This window comes from Lepidochelys kempii, chromosome 2 (assembly GCF_965140285.1).
Source record: "Lepidochelys kempii isolate rLepKem1 chromosome 2, rLepKem1.hap1, whole genome shotgun sequence".
Classification (NCBI taxonomy): domain Eukaryota; kingdom Metazoa; phylum Chordata; order Testudines; family Cheloniidae; genus Lepidochelys; species Lepidochelys kempii.
In genome coordinates this window covers 161,676,748-161,703,051 of record NC_136381.1, presented here as the reverse complement: position 1 = coordinate 161,703,051, position 26,304 = coordinate 161,676,748, and the positions used below count along the sequence as shown (strand labels likewise).

Genomic DNA, 26,304 nt, shown 5'->3' with positions numbered 1-26,304 from the left:
TGAACTACTGAGTCAGTAAATCCCTCTGGTTATATTAGCAAATTGGCCTCCACCCAGCAAAAACCACCTTGGGTTCACAGGTTGTGATCCACCTCCTATATAACCTGGTTCCAAAACGTAATATAAATAAAGAGGTCTCCCAATAGCATAGTATATTTTTGATGGTTGAATACAGACATTTATTTGTACTGGTTCCTAATTAAAAGGAGGTGGGTTAGCACTGATCATGGACACTTCCCTCGCATGGACACACAGGAGAAAATAGACTGGTTTTAGTCATCTGAAAAAGTTATTTTAAGATCCTCTCAGTAACTGAGCATGCTACTCTGTTCATTGCATACGTAAATTTAGGAACCTTTTTGAAGACAGCTTAGTTAGAAGATGTTACATTTGCTAAAAAGATCTGTGTCAAATACATATAACCATACACTCCTGACCTTACCAAGCTGGAATACTGCAAGCTTGAACTTCAGCCTTCACATTTCCCATCTGTTTTAAAGATGAGAGAAACCACAAAGGCTATATTTGACCATTTCTGTTTTATGGTAATTTGAAATGCTCTAAAATTGTGCTTTGTGATACCAGATTACTACAATTTCCATTCCCTATAAGAAATCATACTAAAAACACCATTAGAAAGAGCATGAACTGCTGCTAAGCATCAACTATTAGTCTCCAGGGCATCCAATAGTTACTGTACGATACCTATTTGGACAATTCCATCCAGGAATCCACTCAAATTTACCATAATGCTTATTCAGTTCAACTACTCTATTAGTCAACCATTAAAAAAGACCCAGCCGTTTTTTTAAACATTCAGCACAGATTTTTATTTCAAAACATATTAAACATGATGTTTACAAAGGACTGTGACGTGCATACAATACTGGGTTAAAAGCTTTTAATAGCTGCTACAGGAAACCTATTTGCTAGGAAACAAAATGTTCTGAGTAGTCAAAAATAAATTAAGTTTTTAAATAATTATTCAGTCTACTCAAGAGTTCTTACCAATAGCAACTTATACTTCTTGTTCCACTACAGATAGGCACAGGGGTTATCTTTTCAAACTATTATACATGCAGTAACAATTACTATAAATTACCAGTTCAGGTATTATTACTTTGGAATGTAATTCTTATTGTGAACATGTATCCCATGTTAATTTACACACAAATTTGTCATGACAATGGGCAGTAGAAGTTACTTCTCCAAATCCCCACAAATAACTTGAAATTGGAATGCACACCTCAAGTCAGGCACAATAACCGATGCTTTGTAATTCAAAACATCTGTGGTGACGTTAACCAAACTAGTCTTAGAATCCAATTTTATACAGTTTCTTTGGATTTCGTTTTAGCCAAACTAACACATACAGAAAAGAAGCTATGCTGCCTTCCTACCAAAACACCAAATATTGGTGAGTACATATATGCTAATTGCTTAGCTCTTACTCAGTTCAAAAACAAAAACCAAATAAGTCTTAACTTTCACTGAATGCTGCAGAGTAACGTTTTATTACATTTTTAAAAAGGTGAACATCTGACTGAATCTAGTGCATGTGAAATACATCAGTTTGATGACACTGAAGACATCCATCCACAGAGCAAGTCAATCATAGGCAGTAATGCAATAATCTTCACTGACACTTCTTTGACAAGATACTTCTAGAAGAAGTGCCCTGGGCTGAGACTAGCAGCAAAGAGGCCTACTGTGGTGGTTTTGTTTATTATTCCAGCACTAAGGCCTGGATGTCCATTTGTTTTTTCACTGAACAGACTTTTGTTCTGATGTAACTGTGCGTCATGCTGTTACATTGTGACTGTGTCAAAGACTTGTGCAGGGAATGAAAATTACTTTTATACTAGAAGTCAAAGACTTGTTATAGTTCACCCTCATCCAGGGACCAAAACAAAACACCAAAAACAAACTACACACAACCAAGGCTGGACTGAATAAAACACCAAGAGTTTTAAGTTCAACACACTGAAAACCCATCCGAGCCATAAAATGAATGCTGTATTCCCTTGGAAAGGTGTCAGAGCTGAATATTTTCCTCCCCCACCTGGTTTAATTCCAACAGGATTCTAAATGCTGCCATCTTCAGTACTAGACTACAAGCACTTAAGCATGCTTATGGACTATGTGCTTAAGTCCATCCCTATTTAGGGCAGCACTGAAAAACACATGTGGCTTTAAAACAGACTTCAATGGGATTTGCTTAAATGTTGTCCTTGAGAGAAATGCTTTCCTGAAATCAGACCAACTGCTGTAGCAGCATACCCTCTGAATCTTGGAACCTATCTTACAAAAGGCATAAAGCAATAATCTTCTCCAATTCTAGTAATTCACAAAATACCAGATACTAAAATGTCATTCTGTAAGTGGGGGAGGAAAAAAGAGTAACATTTGGGGATTTGAAAGCCTGATATTTCATGACCTATTAAGGCTAGAAGTGCTTTGGTGGACCAGTGCAAATACTTTCAGGACCAATAGGCTCTAAATTCTGGTTCTTGAGCTGTTACTAGAAAGACTGGTGTTGACTAGTTTTGTACCACTATTACATCAGAACAGTTTATTTAGTCACTTGATCAGATATTTGCTAGATTCTCCCCAGTCTCTTTACCTATTTATTGTATACCATGTATAAGACCGTTCCAGAAAACTTTATTTCCACTATGTACAGGCAACATAACATTTTATTCCTAGGAATCACAAAAGAAAATTTGTCAGTTAAAAATAATTTGAAGAAAAACAGACTCTGTTCATATGTATACTCTTAAAAAAAACAACCAACAAAAAACCAACTAATGTGGACTCCTTGAATACCCTCATTACTTCTGGAATTACTACTGATTTTTAAAAACACTTTGCTCATTTTTCACACTTCATAAAATACCTGTTTTACTTTCATAAAAAGCTTCTACACATTCATCATAAAGCATGAAGGAACCTGACTAAAATGGACAGTGAGAAACAATGCCCGATTAAAGATTAAATCCACATGACTTTAAAAACTTTAGGCCATTTTATTTCACAGAAGACTTGGGAATGAAAGGGGAACTGCACTGTTACATTCCGTAATTCAGTGGAGTGCCCAAAGAGGGAGAGAAAATACTGTTTTTACTCTCATAATAAACCAAATAAGAGAAGGGAGTTCTGGAGACAATCTAACTTTAACTAGAAGCGTGGAAACCATTATTCTCTCTTTTAAGACTACAGGCTTCCCTGAAACTGACTACAGAAAATTAAATGTGGTCTTCAATATTAACCATAAAGTCTTCTAACTTTAGTTTAAAAAAACCAAAACATCTTTAATGCAAATCCATTTAAAAAAGTATGGTCTATTTTCACAGTAGTTACCATGAGTCCAGTATTGTGCTCTGGAGTGACAGTTTCTGTGCCTAAGCAGACATATCACACACAATACGAACAGTCTATATATGTATGAAGGCAATAGGGGGCCATTCTGCTCCTCAGGGACGTGAAGTGCCATCTTGGACACTTGCATCCTGGTGTCCTTCCAGACTCACTGTATTAAGTCTGCTGGGGAGGCAGCCTTATAAGTAGTCTAATGACCAAAGTGCGAGATATTAGCACTGCAGCCATTTTTTTTTTTTTTTTTTTTTTGAAGATGATGAGGCGTTTAACCCTAACTGTGGACCGAATTTTCTTTAACACTTTTACAAAGGTGTTAATGTTGAATTTAGGCTCAGTATTTTTAATAGATTTAACATTTTCCCCATATTAACTATTTTTGGAAATTAAGATAAATATACTGAATGCTAACACTGGAGACAGCAGTTACATTTTCTACATTTTTTTTTTTTTATTGCAGCCTGCAGTTTTGTAAGATGTTACTCGTTTCCTAATCCAATAATCACTAACTAAAATTCATGGGCCTAAACCCTCCAATTTAATAAAAAAAGGAGGAAATAAATCTACTGAAATGTATGCTAAAAACCATTAGTACCATAGAGCTATTGATAATTTTGTACTTGGGATAAACCTAATGTGCTAGAAAAACATGACAGCATCATAGCTGACACACTTTATGTTGTCATCATTATTCCACTGCTGAGCACCATCTCATGACAACCAATAAAAATATAAGCATTCCTTTAACAACTCATTAATATTTTCTACTTGCACACACAGTGTTTAATATGACTATTATTCTAGAAACACCTTCTTATTGTAACACCAAGAAGATCCAGACTAAATCAAGCCTCATTGTGCTAGAGGCTATAAATATGAAGTAGAGGGAAAGCCCTATTCAGAATGCCACTGCACAAAGAACGGTCTAGAAATCATTTTTCCTGGGAACTATAACTGGCTTAAAAATTACTCAAAAATGTTTCTTTTCATACGAAGTATCATATTCAAAATGGTTTTTAATTCCCCTCTTTTTTTCTTTTAAAAGAACATGGATAAAATTAGTTTGGTAATTTTTAAGTTGCTGGAAAGTTGATTAAAAACCCCAAAAAACCCCAAAACCCCCAAACACATTTCAGATGTATGTTTCCACAAATGAAATTGGATGTTAAAAATGAAAAATGTGCAGGTCATTAGTTCCCAGTGACAATTTATTTTTTGAACACTAACAGACATATACTTTTCCATAAGGCATCTACATGTAAAGATTCTGATTTTTTACATTTATTGAGTAAGCATGTGAGTGATTAAGTATTTTGACATGGTAATTTTAAAAACAGAGTTCACTCATTACTAAATTGAGCCTCATGCCTCAAAGGGACATGGGACAAGGTCTTTGTTCCTCAGATACAGACATGGCACAAAGTATGGGTCTTAAATCTAGGTTTACCACAAATTTACAGCTTTATTATTGTGTTATTAATGGCAAATATTAGCTGAAGTTGAAGACTGGAAGGCTCAAGTATTCGTTTAAAAAAAAAAAAACCACCTACATAAAAACAAATAGACAATGCGTATCGTATCAATGCTATACACACAGATTTTTTTCACACTGGGAAAGGAACATTTCAAAATAGCAACACCAGGTCTTCTCAGTTTATTAATTTTGTTTTGCTATTATTGAAGATACTTGTGTTTGAAAAAGAACTCTCCTCTCATATCAGAGATTCTTCTCTGTGATTATAGTAAAGAAATCAGCCTTTGTTTATGACATCACTATCTGGCAGCATGGAAATGACTGACATCACAAATTCAGGAACACAGGGTTATGAAAGATCAGGTTAGATGTTAACATGCTATCTAATGTAGAAAACACTTAACACAATCTTTAACAGTGAGCAAAAAGCAGCAAGAGAAAAGTATTAAAATATTAAAGCTTATGGATTCTGGTTAGTTGTATACATTTTAAGCATTTTTCTCTCAAGTGACAACCCTTTCTTTTCAAAAGCTACCTGGGTACACAATGACCTGATTAACCAAAACAGATTCGTAATGCTGCTCAGCATGGTAGAATAAACTAATAGAACAGAATGTAGCAATTTCCCAAGAGCAATAACAGTTTATCATTCATACACTGGTCTGTATACTACACGAATATTGATACTCTTAGTGAGATCCTGACTTCTTCCATAATTGTCATTTATGAAACAAAATGATGTTGAATAATGTAAAGGGTCTAACTTTGTTCCACAAAAGCAAGGAAATTCGAAGTTAGGGTAATTACTCCATCCATAACACCACAAATTGGGCCCATGCATTGCAGCACACTGAATTGATCTCAAAACTTTGCCGTACATAGGGCACACAACAGATCCAGTCTTAAAATATTATCTATCAACACATGTACGGTCACATCAAAAAACTAGTAGTGATCTATAACAACCTCTCTCACTTAGGTTGAGCCAGATCCCTGGGACTATGATATGGACAGATTTGTACTATAGCTGTTTTACAAAGCAAGGACAGATGAAGAGCATGACATAGCCTGTATTTTGTATAAATCAGAAAAGAAGAAACCCTGCCATAAATTCAAGGTAGAGTCAATCAGGAATGGAATGGTTTTGCCCTGGTATTAAGAAAAAAGAAAAAAAAAAAGAAAACCACACCACCTACATCGCAGCTTATTTGTATCGTGCCTGGGGCCTGATGATCTGAGTGTATTCTTTGACCAAGTATTTGGGGTAAATTTTTTTTGCTGTATCTGTCTTTTGAGTCTGAGAACTTATACAAAAAATAATTTAACTACTTTTTTGGTTCTCATAAACCACTATTTCAAACCTGCATCAATAACCAAGGTATGAAAAGCCTTCAGTGACACTAAAAACTGCAATTTAAGGCCAACTACTTTTTTGGGGGGTTAGGGGGGGCAGGCGGGAAGGGCTCTAGTGCACTTCAATTTGGTGCCCAGGACACGAACACATTTTAGGAATTTGAGATCTCTGCCTGTCTTGTGCTTTCCCCCTCCCCCCACCACCTTTCACCTTCTTGATGATTACTTCTCAATAAATAATAAAAAAAATGGTGTGAACACAATCATTCAGCATCTTCCAAATACTGTAATTAGATATGGCAATCTGATATTATTTCTGCCTGGAAATATTTAAGTCCTTTGGTTAAGTTTGGCAGGAATCCATTGGGACTTTGGGTACATCATCTTACTGAGACCCTGGTATTAAATTAAGCTTTATCAACAAATCAAAACAGCAGAATACTAAGTTTAACTGCAAAAGTGAAGTCAAGGATTAAACTGTTTTTACAAATACTCCTATTCCACGTGAGCATAACCTACACTTAACACAATCTGCAAGTGGAAGCATCGCTCCCTGACAGCATAAACACGATTAGTGTACACATAAATAAGCTTCAAGTGTTATTAATTGAACGGTGACTGTCATGCCTCTCAAAAGAAATACTTTGAGAAGCAGCAGATTATACTATTTTTTCTTTTAATAGCAGGTGCTTCACACCTTTATAAGTTTTAGCATCTCTACAAGTAAACACACCCCTAAATCAACTAAAGATTCCAGCAACAAAAGACTTGGCGTTTAACTTGTTTAAAATTACTAGAAGTCTAATAATGCAAACATCCAAAGGAATAAAAGCCAAGTTAGTCATTTCAGCAGATGGCATCCTTGACTCAGTGGATATTACTTGTCCTTCTTAAGATCTTTCTATGAAGAAAAAAATCTACACACAAGGCATCTGAACTTTAAGTCTGTGTGTTAGTATGCAAAGTAATCGGAAGCAGACAGTCTATCTTGCAAAGGCGAAGTGCTTCATAACGTAAGGCCAGCAGACGTGAGGGTTTGTTTTAAACTGTGCTTCACTATGAGCTGTCACTAGGCACAGCTGGAAGAGGGACAGAAGGCCATGACTGTTCTGAACTCAATCCAGGTAGAAGAGAGAGTGACAACTTCATGCTGATCAGGTGCGAGATGGTGTAAATCTCACTCTGTGGCCATTTTCATCTCCTCAGGACTCCCTCTAGATGGTCTGAAAGAAAATATTCACTTACTGAGGGAGAGCAAACGCTTTTTCACAACGAAGGGAAGAGGATGATAAAATGCATAGTTGCAAGATTTCTCTATATTGTGGGACTGCATATACATGGAAAGCTTTAGAACGTAATCACAAAACTAGATAGAAATTTGCCTTGGGACCTAATCTTTATTTTTTTGTTCACGTGAGTAGCCCCCATTGGAGATATTGGTATCATACACATGAGTAAAATGCAGGATCAAGCCCACAATCGCTAATCTTGCTCCCTTATGTTATTTATATCAATGATTGCAGTCACATTCTTTATATTGCTTTGGAAACCACAATCCACCCCGTAGTTTTTATTTCTAGATTATTATAGAACAACAAGTTCTTCCTAAAACCCTTCCCCAAACCCACAATGAATAGTTCCCTATTTATAATAAGTTTTTGTTTGTTCTTACACAGTCTGTGATTCACTCCACACCACCCTAATCTATTACTTACTGGTATATCTGCAGAGGCCATGGTGTTTGTGATGGGGTAGGAACTGAATTTGTTGGACTCACTAACATGGCACTGTATATGTTAGAGGCAACCACCAGTATACAAAGCAGTATGGGTCCAATGATCGCTCCTTCCAATCCTAGGTAATATGCTCCACCAGCTACTGCGAGGCCTGTCAGGTAGGGATGGCCACCTCTGGAATTACAGCATAAGGAGGATAAGTTACTAAGAGCAATATTTTATAACAGCAAATATCATCATTTATGGAAATGTGGATTGATTAGCAAATGTTATTTAGCATATCAAGCTGATGTAACTACAGATTGCTATAAATGTTGCAAGTACAAACATTCTAGTATTATTAATTAGTATTTGATCTTGGTAATGTCCACAATGTAGTAGACACTTTCCACATATTGAAGAAGGGACAGTCTCTGTTCCAAGTAGTTGATTCTAGGTAGGCTTTAGATTTCAAAATGAAATGCTTAAGGCTAATCATAAAACACGATCTTTGTAAAGATTTTTGAATTACAATTTATAAGATGGCTGGCAACATGCGTCTTCGTGTAACCTCTAATTACTGAAACGGTGACCTGTCATGTGTGCCCTAAACTGTACACACTCTAACAAGAATAGTTTGTAGATTCACAACATTTCATATTCTCTCATTGGAATTAGTTTTTATTTGCAGAATGGTAATGGGTAAATGAATGAAAATATCTAAAGACACTTGATTTTAGCCATCTTACTTGTAAAGCATCATAAAGCCATCTACGAAACAGGCTTGGGAGCAGCCTAATAACTGCTATCAAAGATTGTAGCGACTGTCTCAAAGATGATGCCCTTATGTGTTAAGACCTGGCTATCACCCTATCACCGTTCTATACAGTAATACTAAAGCTGCCATTTTAAATACTGCCAATACTAAAGCCCCGCCTCACTAAGGAAATCCTACAGCAGAAGAAGCCAACACTACAAATAAAAGATGGCAAATGAGCCACTTGCAGGGAGGCAACCACATAATTTAAGACTTGGCACTAGCCCACAGACAAATGCACGATGGAAAGGCATCCATGAGTACAGCTGGGTTGGGGAAAAAGGAGAAATATCTGATTTTCAAAATTAAGCTGAAACTTGAAATAAAAACTTGCTCTATAGTTGTGTAAACAGAGGAGGGGAAATTTCAAACATATCTAAAAACATCAGGGAAAAAATTATTCAAAATTTCAAAACTTTCTACCACTTCTAGTAAAAAACAAAAAAAACCCCAAACTACCCCCTCCCCCAAACCCCAACTAATTAATCTAGCATCTGGAAACCACTCCTAAAAGATGTGTTCTAAAGAGATGATTAAAAATGGGTCAAAATGAGAATATTTTATCTGTACCTCCCCCCCACTGCTGTACTTGAGCAGTTCAAATTAAATGGACAAGTTCCAAAGCAGAAAACTAAAACCCAACCAACAGCATTATGCAAAAACCCAAACCTAGCCTGCTGAGCGTCCTTACAGCGCATAAGCCAGCATGCAGACAACAGATACGGAATTATGTGGAGAAGCTTGTAGTAATACAAGTAGCACATATTTTGAGGGGTGGTTTTGGAACTGAACATAAGGGAATGAGAATATTGGCTAGTCAGGCAGAGTTCTGGCGGTTGCTGTCAGTCAAACTTCTACACACAGCACCAAAGACACACGACAGTCCCAACTTATACCACCTGCACTATTGCTGTTCTGATCTTTGTCACTACTGAACAGAGTGGGAGCTCAAAATGTAACACACAACTCAGCTTCACTTGTGATATAAATCAGATCTAATACACAGCAGGGGCAGTAGATAATTTGATTATGAGAGGGTAGGATTTAGACAGATCTTTTGTTTCCATCACTTAAAAAAGTGGACTTGTGACTGATTCCTGAATTCTGCAATTCTTCGTAAATTTTTTCAACTATTGTATCAACTTCAATTTTTTTGGTCCAGGCTGTTAAATTACATAGGCAGCTGCTGCAACAAGTTGCCTGACAAGATACAACTAATATCCGTGTATACATTTAGAAAACCCTACATAACCCAATTATAGCTATTTCTAATGCACTTAATCTAATCTACAATGCAGCAGAGTGTTTTTGTTTTATTTAATGGGAACAGTTGGGTTTCTGCTCTGACCCTTAGCAAATTCTCTCTATCACAGACATTTTATAGGCAGTAAACATCCATCTCATAGCAGTTGAACAACAAAATTCTAATGAATAAATGGAAGAATGAGGTCATTGGCTTTTTAATGACCACTGTCCCGACAAGCATAAATAACCTATCATTGGAGAACAGTAGTAATTTATACTTCACTTACTGGAACAAATTCATTAGAAAGGCAACCAGTGCAATAGTCTGAAGAAACTTAAGACTGTGTATATTTTCAAGGACCAGTTCTCTCTGCACAGTATCATTACTGTCGGATGAGACCAAAAGATTTTAAGACTACAGCAAATCTTGTCTTCCCACAGAAGAGAAACAAACAGTCTACCTAATGCTCTGATTTGATGAACATCCCTAGGTGCATTATAACAAAAATTAAGCTGTTCCAGGATCTGACTAAAATAATTTAAGTGTCCTACTACATCAGGGGTGGGCATACCTCGGCCCGCGAGACAAATCTAGACTGGGAGACATTTTAAACTGGCCCACGAGCTCCTGCTGCGGAGCCAGGTGAGGGGCTGCACCACATGGCTCAGCCCTGCTCTGGTGCTCCAGCAGGGGCGCCGGATGGGGGGCCGCACCACACGGCTCGGCCTCATTCTGGCGCTCCAGCCGGGTCTCTGGGTCAAGGGCTGCACCACGTGGCTCCCGGAAGCCGCGTGATGGTCCCGCTCTGAGGGTTGGGGGCTGCTCTGTGCTTAGGAGCCAGGGAAGTGACATACAACTGCTTCTGGGAGCCACTTGAGGTAAGCAATTCTCAGAGCCTGAACTCCTGAGCCTCTCCCCATGCCCCAACCCTCTGCCCCAGCCCTGATCCCCCTCCCGCTCTCCAAACCCTCCTGCACCCCAAACCTCTCATCCCCAGCCCCACCCCAGAGCCCGCACCCCCAGCCGGAACCTGCACCCCCAGCCCTGATCCCCCTCCGAACTCCTCGGTCCCATCCCAGAGCACTCTCCTACACCCCAAACTCCTCATCCCCAGCCCCACCTCACAGCCCGCACCCCCAACCGGAGCCCTCACCCCCTCCCACATCCCAATCCCAATTTAGTGAGCATTCATGGCTCACTATACAATTTCTATTCCCCGATGTGGCCCTCAGGCCAAAAGGTTTGCCCACCCCTGTACTAGATGTACAATTGCTCCTAAAGGCAGAGAAAGTAGCAGTGCCTAAGAGTGTATTTTTATATCTGTACATCACTACAAGGTTGTGACCATTCCTTGCAGATGTGGATCTCAGAGTTATTTTTGTCACCTCCAGACTAGAGCACTGCAATGAGCTCTAATTGGAAAGTTGAAAGCTTCAGCTGCCTGCTTATTATTCAGGATGCAACTGAAGGGTTTGGATGTGACCCTACACAGGTTTGGAGTTTCTCTTCTCTCTCAACAATTGAAATCAGAGAGAAGCTCAAGTTGTTAGGGCCACATTTTTAAAGGTATTTAGGTCTAAAGATGCAGATAGGTGTGTAGTGGGACTTCCAACAGTACATAGGTTCTGAACTCCTACAATGGGGGCTGGGTAACTATGTATATCTTTAGGCATCTAAATACCTTTAAAAGTCTGACCTGTAGTCCCTAGATTTTTACATCTGGTGGCTGGTGCCAGAACATTCTTAAGGTGAGCCCCAAACTCCGGTACTCATACTTCAGAACATATTCAACCTGCACATGAAGGGAGTTTGGAAGAAACTTTCACGATGGACTGGTTAATCCATAGTTGCTTACTACTGGGTTTCTTGTGCCTTCCTCTGAAGCATCTGGTACTGGTCATTCTAGAGTGAAGATACTGGACTAGATGGACCATTGGTCTGATACAGTATATATGGCAATTCCTATGCTCCTGTATTTGCTTCCATTCTTGCTCAAGCAAAGCCAGAGTTGGCTGACTTTCAGGGTATGATGCAATACTTATATATGCAGACTACTGCTGAATGGTTGGGTAGAGAAGAGAGTCTTGTGGTAGTAGTGACATTCTGAAAAGTTAGATTTTTTATTATTATAATAATATGGTCTCATTAAACTGTTCATGTGCTTAAAACACTGAAAACACCACTATAGTTTGAACAAATAAGTTAATTAAGGCAAGAGTATGATCCAACAGAAAAAAAAATAGCATGCTTTGAGAGGTCTTCAGTGAGACACTTACCCTGATATATCTGAGTAGATTGCTGTGTCTACAAAGTACGTTGGCAACAGGTGAAAAACCAAGAGCAAAATGGCTTTGCATCCTTCTCCTTGGGTGAGCCACAGATCTAGAATTGCAGGTATAGCTGCCCAGTATGTTCCCAGAAATGGAACAGCTCCAAGGATTGCTGCCAATGCTAACATAATAGAGTACACCGTCAGTCAGAAGTTAGGAAGAAGAGATCAGAAAATATAATATTTTACAAAAAAATAAAATACTTTGGGTCAGATTCTGCCACCTTTACTGTGCAGACAGCCTCATTTAAATCAGTGGCACCATCTGGAATAAGGAACTAAAAGAAGTGACAGCTCTTCCTTTTTTTTTTTTTTTTTTTTGTTATTACACCTCCTCCAAAATTGTGATACCTAAATTCTTTCCATATCAAAAATGTTTGATTGTGACATAAAAATGGATGGGAATTAAAAAAAACAAGCAGGAGAAGCAGTCTTGTGAACCCAAGGTAGAAACTTCTATTTCACTCCTGGGAGAATTCTGCATCACTGCACAATTCAGAATTTTGCAGAAATTAACGTTGTACGCACAGAATTTCCTTCTTCTCACACAAATGGGCTGCAGCACTGCTGGCTGCCACTAGGGGCTGCTGGACCCAACAGAGCCCAACTCCCACACAGAAGATCCTGCCAGGGAGAGGGGGATGGAGCTAAAGGGTTCCTGACAGCTACAGTTCCCAGCACCCTCTGAGGGAAGGAAAGGATGGTGCGCAAGAAACTCCATGCAAGCGTAGGACCGAGCATCAGACTGTTTCTCCCTCTGGATGCCTGGGTTCGGGGAGAAAGGCTATCTGGGCAAGGGGGTGGGGATGGAAGAGGGTTCAGGTGTATTGGGCGGGGGGGACACGCAGCTAGGCACTTGGAGGGGGAAGGGAGCTGAGAAACAGGAACTGGGTTGTCAGATTTCTTTAGCTCTCTACTTCTGGGGGAAAATTTGTGTGTGTCTGTATTGTTACAGATATTCTTACTGACAGGTATTTTGAAATAAATTACAAAAATAATTGAAATTGGAGTGATTATGTAGTGTTCTTCTGACAAATAAACTTTGCAGAATTTTAAAATATTGTGCGCAGAATTTAACTTTTTGGCACAGAATGCCTCCAGGAGTACTATTTATACACCAATACAGTTGTGATCAGTAATATGGAAATTAAAAAAAAATTGATTTATACTTTTATTATAGACAGGGCTCGTAAAGCTACCTGTTATTATGGTTGTCCAACACTTCCCTTTTTTAAAGGCCCTGTTGTCAGTTGCTTACAACTTTGCTAAATTTTAACCATTTCCACTGAAATTTTACATCATGTCATGTGGCCGTCTCAGGCAGGCCTTCCCCGCCGCCCCCTTTTAAATAAAAGCTTCAGCCATTTCCAAGAATGAGGCTAGGAAAAAATTCTTTGCATAGCTCTACCATCCCATGCTTTGGAGCAGGGACTGGAAATCTCTCAGGGATGTGGCTTTTGCTGTCCCCTGGAAGTCTGACCAAATTTAACTGACCTATAAGGCTTTGAAAAATGTCAGTTCACACACGTGAACTGACAATGATTTCAGAGAATTTAGGTGCTAAAGAAGATTCTGTCCTCATTGAGTATGCTCCAGACTCTTACGGCTGCTAATGTCAATCAGATGGGGCATACGCCAACCCCACGGAGTGAGTGGGCACGCTTCATCCTCTCACAGCTTGTGTGTGCATGAGTGAGAGACAGGCTTATACATATGCCATCCCCACAGAGCACATGGTCTCTCTAGCCCAGGGCTACAGAAGCAAAGACAGACTTCCCCCATTGTGGCTGCTCCAGGCTGGAGTAGGGCAGGCAACGGAGCCGACACCAAAAAGCCTCCCTCTCCGGTGCTCTCAATGACAACCCCCAAATGGCACTCTCAAAGCGCAGCAAAGGAAGCAGATTTATTGCAGAAGGGACAAAAACTGGACTGGTTAGAGGGAAAGGAGTAGATTAGGACAAAATGTCTGGTGAGCCTAGGACCTCTCAATGAACGTTAGTTTTGGCATTTCCTTACTTCTGAGTTCTTGAATTTGAAATCTTAAAAGTTCTTTTAGAATAGTTTGCGTGTGTAATTATTAATATTTCAAACAAAGGTCTTTATACAGGCAATATTTAATCACTACTGCCACTGCACAATAAATGGATACATAGCTACCATCTGTAAAATAAATAACATTTGCTTTGGTTCTTACCTGATGGTATGAAAACAATATTAATTCCAAATATGGTGTGAGTGAGCCAGGTGTACAGTCCATAGAACCCAGCCATTTTGAGAGAAGCATCAAACACACCTCTAGAATGATCAAAGAAACCCAATTAAACTACTGATTACAAAAGTGGGGGAAATATCAAAACATGTCCAAGTGCATCATACACTAGTGAAGTAAGTTACTTGGTTCAAATTGTAATGAAGAATAAATTATCCATTTGTTCCCTATGCCAAAGGATGCATTCAACCCAAAGTGGATTTTTTGATTTGCCAAAATTTTCTCAATTGTCAGATTCGGTTAAACCCAAAATGATTCCCCCCCATTTTTTCTAAACTGCCTGTGAGCTGAAAATTCAGTTATTCACACCGCTCTACTTACTAGCTTTATGTGCCTTCCCTTGCTAATAATCATCTACATCATCTCTCTGCTAGGGCTTAAGAACCCAGTAATTTCAACTTCCTCCTGCTATCCTCTCCCTGCTGCCACCTTACTCCCACATTTTAGGAGCTGTATAACGTATCAAATGTTTTTGAAGGAATTTATATATATCTAGTCATTTAAAATGCACCTATTTGAAGTTTTGAGTATATATACACAACTTAAACATTAGGACCAATGTCTCAAATATGAAATCCTCAAACAGACCTAAACTAGAAGCTTGTCATCCAACACAAAACATTCAGCCACTTGCCCAGAAAAGACATGAGGGAGAAAAAAAAAAAAAGTTTTGCACAGTGACCTGAAAGTCAACAAATTCAGATCAATATGGGTGGCGGGGCGTGGTTTGAAACATTGTTGATGCTTCACTGAAAACACCCTGGACACTATAGCTGATCTCATTTGCCATAGCGCCACATGGAGAAAAGCATAGTCTGAAATAAAATACTTCAGGGCCTGGTTAGTGCAGAATATACAATATATTTTAGTTATGCTAGAAGGAAACAGCTCAAATCTTTATAAGGAAAAACAATCACAGTAAGCAAGCAAAACACCAGAGCTTGTATAAAAACTTCAAAATACTAAGATACTATCATATTTCAATTATTAGATGAAACAATCAGCATTATTTCTGCACTCTCCTTTTCTATTACATTGAATGCAATATGCCAGTTTTCTCTACAAAAGTTTAAAGAATATAATTTTCTTGTAGTGAAAGTCTGTTTACAGAACTAATTCTGTTTTTAATTACTTACGCTATCAAAATAAATCATATGTGAAGTGTTAGGAAAAAACATAAGTTCTGTTCTGATTAACTGAAATTCCTGTTTTTTACCCACTAGCTTCACAAAACTAGTTTGGCAAGCATTAGTTTAAAACCTGTACACAATTTTGTCTGTAGTTGGTTTCCTTGTCCAAGATCTTTAGAGCAGTGACTTTTAGGTTTTGGTGAGGAAAGCCTTCACAGAGGCTCACAAAGGAAGTGCTACATATGTACCACCAAGCCCGGAAGGAAGCAGTAAAAAAAACATTTCAACTATACCTACTGAGGGCTCTCCTGTTGGTAACACTAAGAATTCATCTCTTCCCTCCTATCTTCGCCTAATACCTAAACTCTTGCCAAAGCAGTTTCCTCCTCTGTCAGGCTCTTCTAGCTCCTGAACCTATTCCAAGGCGTTCCCTTCTAATGATGAAACAAACCCTTCTTCTACAGAACAAAGAGAGCGGTCTGCAACCATTAAGTGAGGCCCCTAATTGGCGATGTGAATTTTTTTTTTTTTTAATTGCTATATAGCTTGTCAGGAGCCTTCAAAAATAAGAAAAAAAATCATAATTAGGAGGATTCCGTTACACTTTAATACTTAAACATTGGTTGCGGGAACCCAAGTTCCAGTATGGGTTAATATAAAACTTTTAAATCCTCAGGTTTATACTGTCCTTTGAAACTGAATATGAGCTGCTACACAAATAAAGTTGAGGTTAATTTTCTAGCCAAAAATCACTGAAAAGTATCCCCACAGTGTGTCTCTGCTTACTGTCTCTTAGAAGATGCTTGTATACTTTGCCAAAATTAGCATGATACATGGTCTCCAAAGAGATTTTTGAGAGTGGATGGATATTAGTTTTCAGTTTATGAGCTCTGGCTTGAGACAGGTGTCTGAGGTACCAACTTCACTTGAAATTAAACTGTTCCATCTACAGCTCCTTGAAGGATTTTTCGGGTACTCAGTCATTGAAAATTTCCCCATAGCCTATGAAAGAAGAGAGGACTGTCCTACTATGATAAATGTAATAGTAAACAGAAACAAACTCCATGAGCCAAAAAAATCTTTTGGATTTCTAAATATAACTGTGTGTATTAGAAAACAATTGTAAATCTGCTTTCTGCACACAGGAAAGACCTTGAAACAGAGGATCAAATTCATTTTAACATCAAAGTGAAATCTGTAAGAACTGCATCCACTTATGCCATGCACTCAGCTTAAAATAAAGACATTTCAGACACGTCTTTGATAATTAGCAATAGCTAATATATTTTCTTAGTATGCCACAGTTTTAATGAGTATGTAATCTGCACAGATCAGTAAGATTTAATCTCAGTGAGACCATAAAAATCATCACTATGTATCTTTAGAGCTGTGTATTTACTTAGATAAGTTATTTTTGTTAATTACTTATTGATAATGCAGTAGGCTGAGCTTTTAAGTAAGTTTGATAGTGTTTACACTGATAAGCCAGTTATTCATTATGCATATGCCGTTAGAATAATAAAATCCAGGAAATTGACTGGACAGGCTTAAATTTGTTACACTCAAAACTCTGGATCCAATTTCTGCTATCATAACTATGAAGCATATCTCTGAATGTGAGCCCAGTTAGTCATTTTAGTAACTAATATCAACATTATGCATTATCTCCTCCACCTTTGTGATGACAGACCCTCAGAGCGGTTTTGTGCAAAAATCATAAAGTTCTATATTACCATAAAAAGTGGCAGACCTTTCTGACCCAATTTAGCAAGCTAACATTTTCACTCACACAGGAAGGATTTATTTGTGCTTTTGAACCTGCTCAGTTGTGTAATCCAAGAGGGAGGTGTGAATGTTCCTCAGTCTTTACATGTTTCAGCAAAGTCAGAAAGCTAAATGCAAAGGAACACCGTGTGAATGAAACACCACTTGGAGAAGCTGTGGTCTGTAAATGGGATTACAAATTCAAGAACAGTGTATGGCATACCTTGATATTCTTGGTTTTACTTAACTGCAAAAGGCACACACATGATAAAACAAAAGAATAGTAAGTGCGCTCACCTTGTGCTATTCAAGATCAAAATCTGGGGGGTGGGGTGGGATCAGGTTGGATCCCCACCTACTTCTGGATAGTTACATAGCAGCAGTGGCCAGAAACCCACTTCATTTTATCATTTCTACTTAGCCATGAAGTTGTAGATTCTACTATGGTGATTCCTGAATTTTTCCTGTTAGTACTGGATTAGAATGAATGCAGTGAGGCTAGAGTTTCCTGTTAATTTCTTTGTGAAATTTACAGTGATTCTCTCTAATTAGGACTTAAATGAGTTGGCTCCTGGTGATCTCACGCTACCTTTCCCCCATGAGATACCTCTGAGATCACAGGAGGCAAACAGCCCCTAGTCCTACAAAGAAAAGGTAGAAGGACGACATTTAGAAGTTAGGGTTTCTGGACTGTGAAATCTACTTCATGTTTCAGCTGAAAGTATTATTTTACTTCCAGAGCTCTCTACAAGGCCTACTTGTTTTCTAAAGTTTTTCCTGAGCACTGGGGAAAGAGGAGCAAGTGGACTGGGCTGGAGGGAGAGTTTTCATCTGAGGGAGTAGAGTGGGCTTATGTGGGATGAATTTATTGGACACTATCCTAAACTACCAACATGTTTTTATATTAAGGGTACACACGCTGAGCATTGGATGCAAATATAATTAAAAATGGGAAAAAATATGCCGTTCCAACAACTTGTAAAACATAGCATTCCACTGAGTACAGTAAATAGCATGTCAGAAGCCAGCTGGTGGCCCGTCACAGCGCAAAGGCCAGTAATCTGGATAAGGGAGCTCAAGCAACCTAGAATACTTGGTTACTTTTCATCTCTCAGAGAGGTTCAGGAGATACACAAAAGGAAGAAAAGGAGGACTTGTGGCACCTTAGAGACTAACCAATTTATTTGAGCATAAGCTTTTGTGAGCTACAGCTCACTTCACTGGATGCATTCAGTGGAAAATACAGTGGGGAGATTTTATATACACAGACCCATGAAACAATGGGTGTTACCATACACACTGTAAGGTGAGAGTGATCACTTAAGGTGAGCTATTACCAACAGGAGGCGGGGGTGAGCGGGGGGGGGTGATCTTTTGTAGTGATAATCAACGTGGGCCATTTCCAGACAATTAACTTAGGCTTGAATAAAGACTGGGAGTGGATGTGTCATTACACAAAGTAAAATTATTTCTCCATGTTTGTCGCTCCCCCCCCCCACCGCCCGTTCCTCACACGTTCTTGTCAACTGCTAGAAATGGCCCACCTTGATTATCACTAGAAAAGGGCCCCCCCCCCACGCACACCCCCGCTCTCCTGCTGGTAATAGCTCACCTTACCCAATCACTCTTGTTACAGTGATTAGGTTACAGCTTGTCAGTTAGATTTTTTGTGAAAAGCCATGACTTTTAGCCCTCTTAAAAGAGTTTGCCCTATCAAGATAAAAACTAAACAATATTTCTTTATATATCCAATTCCACCATGAAAATGTGGAAGGAAAAATTATAGTAAAGTAATTGACTGATTCAGTAAAATTCAGAGACCACTCTACTAAACAAAATGAGATGAGATCAACACTACTTTTGTCCTTAGGAGAAGGTGTATACAGGATCAAGCATGTTTGCCATCAGAGCCTGCTGCTGAGAAAAATCTCTTGGCTAATGTTACAGCCACAAAGAAAAACTATGAATGGGCAATGTGAAGGAATAGGTAGATGAGTTTTCAAATTGTAGGAGACTTGTGAAAATAACATTTAAATACCACAAACTCATCCATTTACAAATCTGGGAATACACTTCTACCATACCCTTAAGCCATTTTACTAGATTAGGAGGGGGAAAAAGACTTGGCCCCATCCCCAGCACAGTAAAAAGGTAAGCAGAGATAGTTATGTACACTTTAGCTGTAAATCAACATAGGATTGTCTTTATGAGACATAAAATGTTCCAAAATAAATCAGTCAATGGAACAGAATTGGACCACCTTTAAGTTTAGTCGGTATATCAGCTTTAAAAGACTTCCTCCAACATGACTTCTTAGAAGATCTTTCCCATAATTTCTATAGCAAAGATGTGATTGACTAAAGAAATGCAGGGTACATCTACACGGCAATTAGACCCCCAGTCAGCTGGCACTGGCCAGCCGCAGGTCTCAGGTTAAGGGCTTTTTAATTGCAGTGCCGACATTTGGGCTCAGGCTGCAGCCCAAGCACTGGAACCCTCCAACCTCACAGCTTTTTAGAGCCCGGGGCTCCATCCAGAGCATCTACACTGCAATTAAACAGCCTCTGAGCCAGAGTCAGCTGGCACGGGCCAGCTGCAGGATTTGAATGGCAGTGTAGACATACCCACAGTGACCCCAGCTTCAATAGCCCAGCAACCACACTATTAGGAGAGATGTGGGCTTGAAGAACAACAACAGAATGTACATTCTTGAAGAGGGATAATATATCCAAGAACTACATCTGTGAAGTGAAAAATCACTCAGGTCCTGTCCTGCCAGAGCTTTAGAACATTTCAACGTCTCTACATTCTCTGGCATAGAACACTGAACATTGTGTGTTCCAGTTTGTGACGAACAAGTCTACATATGGATTAGTCCACTTAAACAAAAAAACAAAAACAAAAAATCCAACCACTGATTCCTTTGAAGGCCACTCAGGCCTGTTCATAGTAGCAACTTAAGGTGGTTTTCACTCCTCCAGAAGCAGATGAGAAAGCATTGACCTTGTTCATGGTGCACCATTCCTGAGATCTACTGCATCTTTTCATAGCCAGACCAAGATCCTCCCTGCCTATTCAAGTAGTAGTCAGCCACAATATTACTAAACAATTAAAAAAAGGAGTAATACTAATCCTGTGCAGGGAGAAGGTTAGGATTGTGACTGCTCAGGCTGGTGAAGAGAGGAAATGACGGATTGCTATCAGGTAGAGATTTTATTTTGCATCCAAGGAGCATGCACATGCATGACCCTGACAGTTTACTGCATTGAGAGGGGTGGCAACTTGTAAGACAGTGCTTGTTACTCCTAACGTGGATCTGTAGAAGCAAAATAATGAGAAGAAAGTTAAAGTTACATAGTTAATCTCTCAAAATGTCTGGAAATGCCATAGTTAAAGTTGCACACTCAACCTTAAAAATGCCTCCTCATATGTATGTGTAGCAATACAGTCTAATTACATTACCACATACAATTTCTCAAATACACTATATAATTGTTCTACACTCTTAGATATGCATGCATAGGATGCTCGAATTCTTTTTAGCAACACATTCACTGTCTTAGCCATTATCTCCTTATTCCCACACATATCCAGTACAAGTTCTCTCACGAAGTACACATTTTAATAATTTTGTCAGCACCTGGGTAGTTCACAATTTTTTTCCAACCACCTACGCAGACTTTCTTAGAAATTAGGCAACATGACAACTAACTACCAGGCGAGCTGAGTTAGCAACACTCGTGGCCTACATGTGTCAGCAAATTCTCACTACCCTTGTTCTTGATGTATGTCATGTAACAGTTTAATTTTCATATAAATTAATTTAATGGATTTTTGGCATATGGACAATAGTATGCAGTACTAGAAAATGTGATGTATTTAATGTTGTAGAAAAAGCTGTACATTGTGTGTGTGCACACACACACAAACACACACCTGTGTATAGTTTTATATAAGGTTAATTAAGCAACTCTATATTACATGGTATTTAGATATACTTGTATATATTCATGTACTTTTAATATATATTTTATACTGTACACAATTATATAATAGTCCTCCTACAATTTCATGCCTTAATTGTATGTAAATCTGTTTATATACACTTATAAACACATATACCATACAGATATATAAATATTATATATGTTTATTTATATATGATCTAGAGGAAAACTGGATGAGAATGGAAATACACAAATAGCACTTTCTGGAAACCTGCTGTCTGCCTGGGGAAAAAAATTTTAGCTTTTTAAAATTACTGACCCCCATATATTGCGCGTCGATATATCTGGTTGAGAGAACTAAAAGATCAGGCACATGAGGCAGATGGTAGCCACAAAAACAGAATGAAAATCCTAGGTAGGTTACAATACTGACCGCGTTGGTTTGAAAATATGGAAGCCCTTACACAACCAGCTAATGTTAGCTAAATACACCTCATTTCCCTAGTCTAGAGAGAGCCTAGAAGAGGATAATATTTTCTCAGTATTAGATCATGCAGACAAGTGATTCGGTACATTGAGAGTAGTATATTACTAAGGTCCCATATGCTTTTTTGCAGCTTGACCTAAATGCTGCAGTGGAGCGTTATGGAAGACTAGAAATTCTGTAGTAGCTCTGGAGAAGTTAAAAAATAAATGGGAGGCGGGTTTGTAGAGTAATATGAATGAATAAACTGAATGCCTTTTCCTATTTAATTTTATATTAAAATTAAATTTATATTCACCCTGAACATTAATTTTCAACAGTAACTGGCTCTTATCTAATGCTTTTCATCAGTAGATCTCAAAGCTCTTTAGAAAGGAGATCCATGTCATTACACCATTTTACAGATGGAGAAATGGAGGCACAGAGAAGGGAAGTGACTTGCTTAAGGTCAACCAGCAGGTCAGTGGCAGAGCTGGGAATAAAACCCAGTTCTCCTGAATCTCAGTCCCATGCTCTATCCCCTAGGCCACACTCAGAGAATGGTATTAGTCCAGCCACTGCAGCCATCAGGGAAAACTGGAGATTTGAAATAAAGTGGGTGATAGTTTAGGATTTTGGAACACAGGAAGGTATTGGAGGCTATTTTAAGCTGGGAAATAAGCAAGTTAGCTGGTTATTTCTGTTAAAATTACCAGCAGTAATTAACCAAGTTAGTTAATTATGACATTTAAATTATCATTAGGTTTCAAAATTAACGCTTCACTGTGATCATCAGGTAGTTCATCCTTTCTTTAGAGCTAGTGTCTACCTCATTCTGCACATAACCTGAATCATCACTGAATTCATTTGGAACGTTGAATCTGAAAGGTTTTCACCACCAAAGCCAAAGTGTAGATTCTGGTACACAAATGAGATTCAAAAAGTGGATTCTATGCTGATTTCAGAAAGGCAAAAGGGGAAGGAAGGAAGGAAAATTTTGGAAATGCCATTTTTAACCTTCTACCCCCACTCGATTCATATATTATACTCACTGAAAACAAATGAACACTATATACACACACAGACAAGAACTATAAATTGTGAAAATGCAACTTTTCTGCATTCTTGTGAACAATAAATCTCTGTAAAAGATACTTCTGGTACTGAAAGGACAGACAGTGCATGCAGGCTTCTTTCAAGACTTAGTTTGTTAACATTTGTTTAATAAAAACTCACTCAATTAAAAAGGTATACTATTAACACTTCAGTCAAAAATTCACACATTCTAGCTTTCCTGAGCATATTATACACTTTTACCCTTAATATGCTGGAAGACCATTGTTTTCTCTGGGAACTGTATCACCATCTCATTTTCTTGACTATTTGACTATTCTGTGAAAGCAATAACCTGGATACATTTAGGTGACTGATCAGCTTTTGCATAGCACAGCTCTCTACATCTAAGTTACTACAATAAAAGCTGTTTTATCTGGCACTTCACCAACTGGAAACCTCTATAAACTGCCATTTCTGACCTTCATTGAAATTTTGGTTGGTGCTGGGCCGGCAGGGGGTTTTGGTGTGGGAGTGGGTGCGGAGCATGGGCTCTGGGAGGGAGTTTGGGTGCGGGAGGGGGCTCAGGGTAAGGGCACAGGAGAGGATGCGGGGTGCCGGATCCAGGGGCCGCATACCTTGAGCACCCCACAAGTGGCGACCTATCCCTGCTACTCCTAGGTGAAGGCATGACAGGCGGCTCTGTGCACTACCTCCACCCCACCCTGAGTCCTGCCTCCGCAGATCCCACTGGCTGGAAACCATGGCCAATGGGAGCTGCAGGGGCGGCACCTGAGGGCAGAGGCAGTGCACAGAGCCGTGCCTTCGCCTAGGAGCAGCTGGGACAGGTCGCTGCTAGCGGGGAGCCGCCCGAAGTGAGTGCCCCTCGGATCCGGCACCCCCTCCCACTGGCCCGAGCCCTCTCCTATACCCAAACTCCTTCCCAGAGCCTGTGCCCCAACCCTGCACTCCCTCCTGCACCCAAACTCCCTCCATCTTAGTTAACCAGCATTTTTCACTTACCGGAATTCCCCATTCCCCCAGCTACTGGATAAAACAGCTTTTACTGTAAATAAAAGTTCTGAAGTGTTAATAGAAACCTGGATTGTTCAATCAAGGCACTGTAGGTCTCTGCATCAAACATTGCCTTTTCGCTTTTAGGCAACTTTGGTTCAGCCCCTTTCTTCGTCAGGAGAACCTTTTCTTAAAAATCTGGAGGCCATTTCCTTTTTAGGAAAAACTCAGATCATTTGGGAGAATTTTCTATAACCAAGACTCTCAAGATTTTTAAACGTATTAAAAATGGATGAAGAAAATAACGATAACACTACTCATCTTCCTGATGTTACAAAACTTGAGCTGTTGCTAAGAAGAATGTTTCAAGAATCCAGTCAAAACACTGAACTGGTCTTATGACTTCTATAACACTGGTCAGCCCCCACCAAAAACTGAAAGCTGCAGTAACTTTAAGCCACAGCCATACCCGTGTGCATGCACTCATGTGAAAATATCGCACACACTAAATTGCACTGAGGCCGTGACAACATGCAACTTAGTAATGTGCAATATCTCCACCAGAGCAAGCAGAATGGAAGCTTCAGGGAAGAAGGGTATGGTGCATTCAGGAAGAGAACGACATGCTGCTAAGGGAAAGGAAAATGGTTCAGGCAAAGGTGTGCATGCTGCTACTAAAGAGATCCACGAACTTGAGAATTACCACTTCATCCAATCAGAAATGAGGAGACAAAACATGTATCCCTAAAAGTAGAGGGATGATGCTATCAAGGTGGTAATAGTCAAAGACACAGTGAAATAGTTGGGTGATTATGAACTAACTTCATACAAAGGACTTTAAAGCCTGAATCGAAAACTGACAGCTTCAAGTACCCTGGGAAAGCCGTTATCTGGTAATTTACACTCCAGCTCTCAAAGTACTGCTTTATTTTAAAACAATTACGTTCTGAGTATTTTCACTTACTGAAGTATTAATGACTAATAGATTCAAAAGTCCTGTAAAATCTAATAATGCTAGTTCATATCTGAAACAAGTTTTCTTGTTAGTCTTGAGTGAAAGCCTCAGCAAATATTTCCATCAGCTCAAAACCTTCTTTGGCCAACTAACACTGCATGTTTGTTTGTTTGTTTTTCCCCAAAAGTCACCAACGCTGCTGCTAGCTAGGCCATAGAAAGTTCTTTATGGAACGATGGAAGGTATGTTCTCTCCCAGCCACGGAGCATTTGCCTCTGCAGCATCCCCAAGACCTCCTGGCCTCGGGAGCGAGAAGTCTCAAGTGGTAGTGCAGGTGGCATGACTGGGTCAGCCCAAAACTGTATTTTATTTATAATTTTGAATCATATCCCACATGCACAAAATTCAATACAGAGGATCACTTTAAACTAGACAGGACACGTTTCTTAGACTAACAAAATCACCAGCATATTTTTAACAATACCATTAATTTAAATACATAATACTTCTAACTCTCCTAGGGGTACTCTGAAAATCAACACTAACTCCCAATAATTCTAATTTACTCAGACCTCATATGAATGAATTATTAAGGAAATAAACAAATAGTCTACAGATGTAGAATTGATCCGATTATAGTCTCATTACTTTGATTAATTGTGAAATGTAAGCACATGCAGCTTCAGTATCAAGACACATGGCAAATCTTGGTTTATTTCGTCAAACAATTAAAGATTGGTCCCCTTGGTCTTAATCTAACAAACGGAAATTTCAGTCACTATAATTGGTAATAAATGACACAGATCACTGAATGGAACAATGGTTGTTCTAGCATGCAACAGAACCCTGAAGAATTGTGTAAGTCTGCCAAACATGTTATTTCATGGAAGATTAACAACCCCTATTGCCCCTCTTCCACCATGGGTTCTGGCTGAATTTTAAGAAATACACTTTACTACTGAAGTATCATTCATTACACCCTTGGATTGCCAAACAATCCAGTTGACTGATGTAGGTTCTTTCTTAATAATTCAAGATAAGTTTAGGATGGATTATTTTTAGTTCTAACTATGTCAACCTAAGCACTATGCCTCTTGTGAAGGTGGAATTATTAGGTCGGTGTAGTTGGTGACTTACATTGACAGGAGCAACGTTGTAGTGTAGACACTTACAGAGTTAGGTCAACGTAAACTGTCAAATATAAACCAAGCCTGGGGGTAAGAGAGAGTGTTGGAATTTATGGGGTGTGTGGAAAACAACTGTATTAGCAACACAGTAACTAGTTGACCACTAGGGGCATGGGGGAAGTTTGGGGGTAGCGGTGGGAAATCCCTGTAAGGAAAAATTATTTATCTTGTTATTTTGCAGGGTTTTACATGTGGGTCTCATGCCTACAGTAA

General features: G+C 39.0%; 1 protein-coding gene across 5 annotated transcripts in view; it reads right to left on the bottom strand.

Annotated features, from left to right (window-relative positions):
• Positions 1–4,565: 4,565 nt before the first annotated feature.
• TMEM245 (transmembrane protein 245) overlaps positions 4,566–26,304 on the bottom strand; it is a 121,216-nt gene continuing 99,477 nt past the window's right edge. For 4 of the 5 annotated variants that reach the window (XM_073332665.2, XM_073332664.2, XM_073332666.2 and 1 more), the window contains 4 exons: positions 14,504–14,604; positions 12,257–12,431; positions 7,918–8,112; positions 4,566–7,425 (listed from right to left, as the gene is read on the bottom strand). In XM_073332665.2, the coding sequence (XP_073188766.1) occupies positions 7,380–7,425; positions 7,918–8,112; positions 12,257–12,431; positions 14,504–14,604 (517 nt within the window). In that variant the 3' untranslated portion in view covers positions 4,566–7,379. Of the gene's footprint in view, positions 7,426–7,917; positions 8,113–12,256; positions 12,432–14,503; positions 14,605–19,039; positions 20,789–26,304 lie in introns of those variants that run through there. The other variant, XM_073332668.2, reaches the window with a different exon arrangement.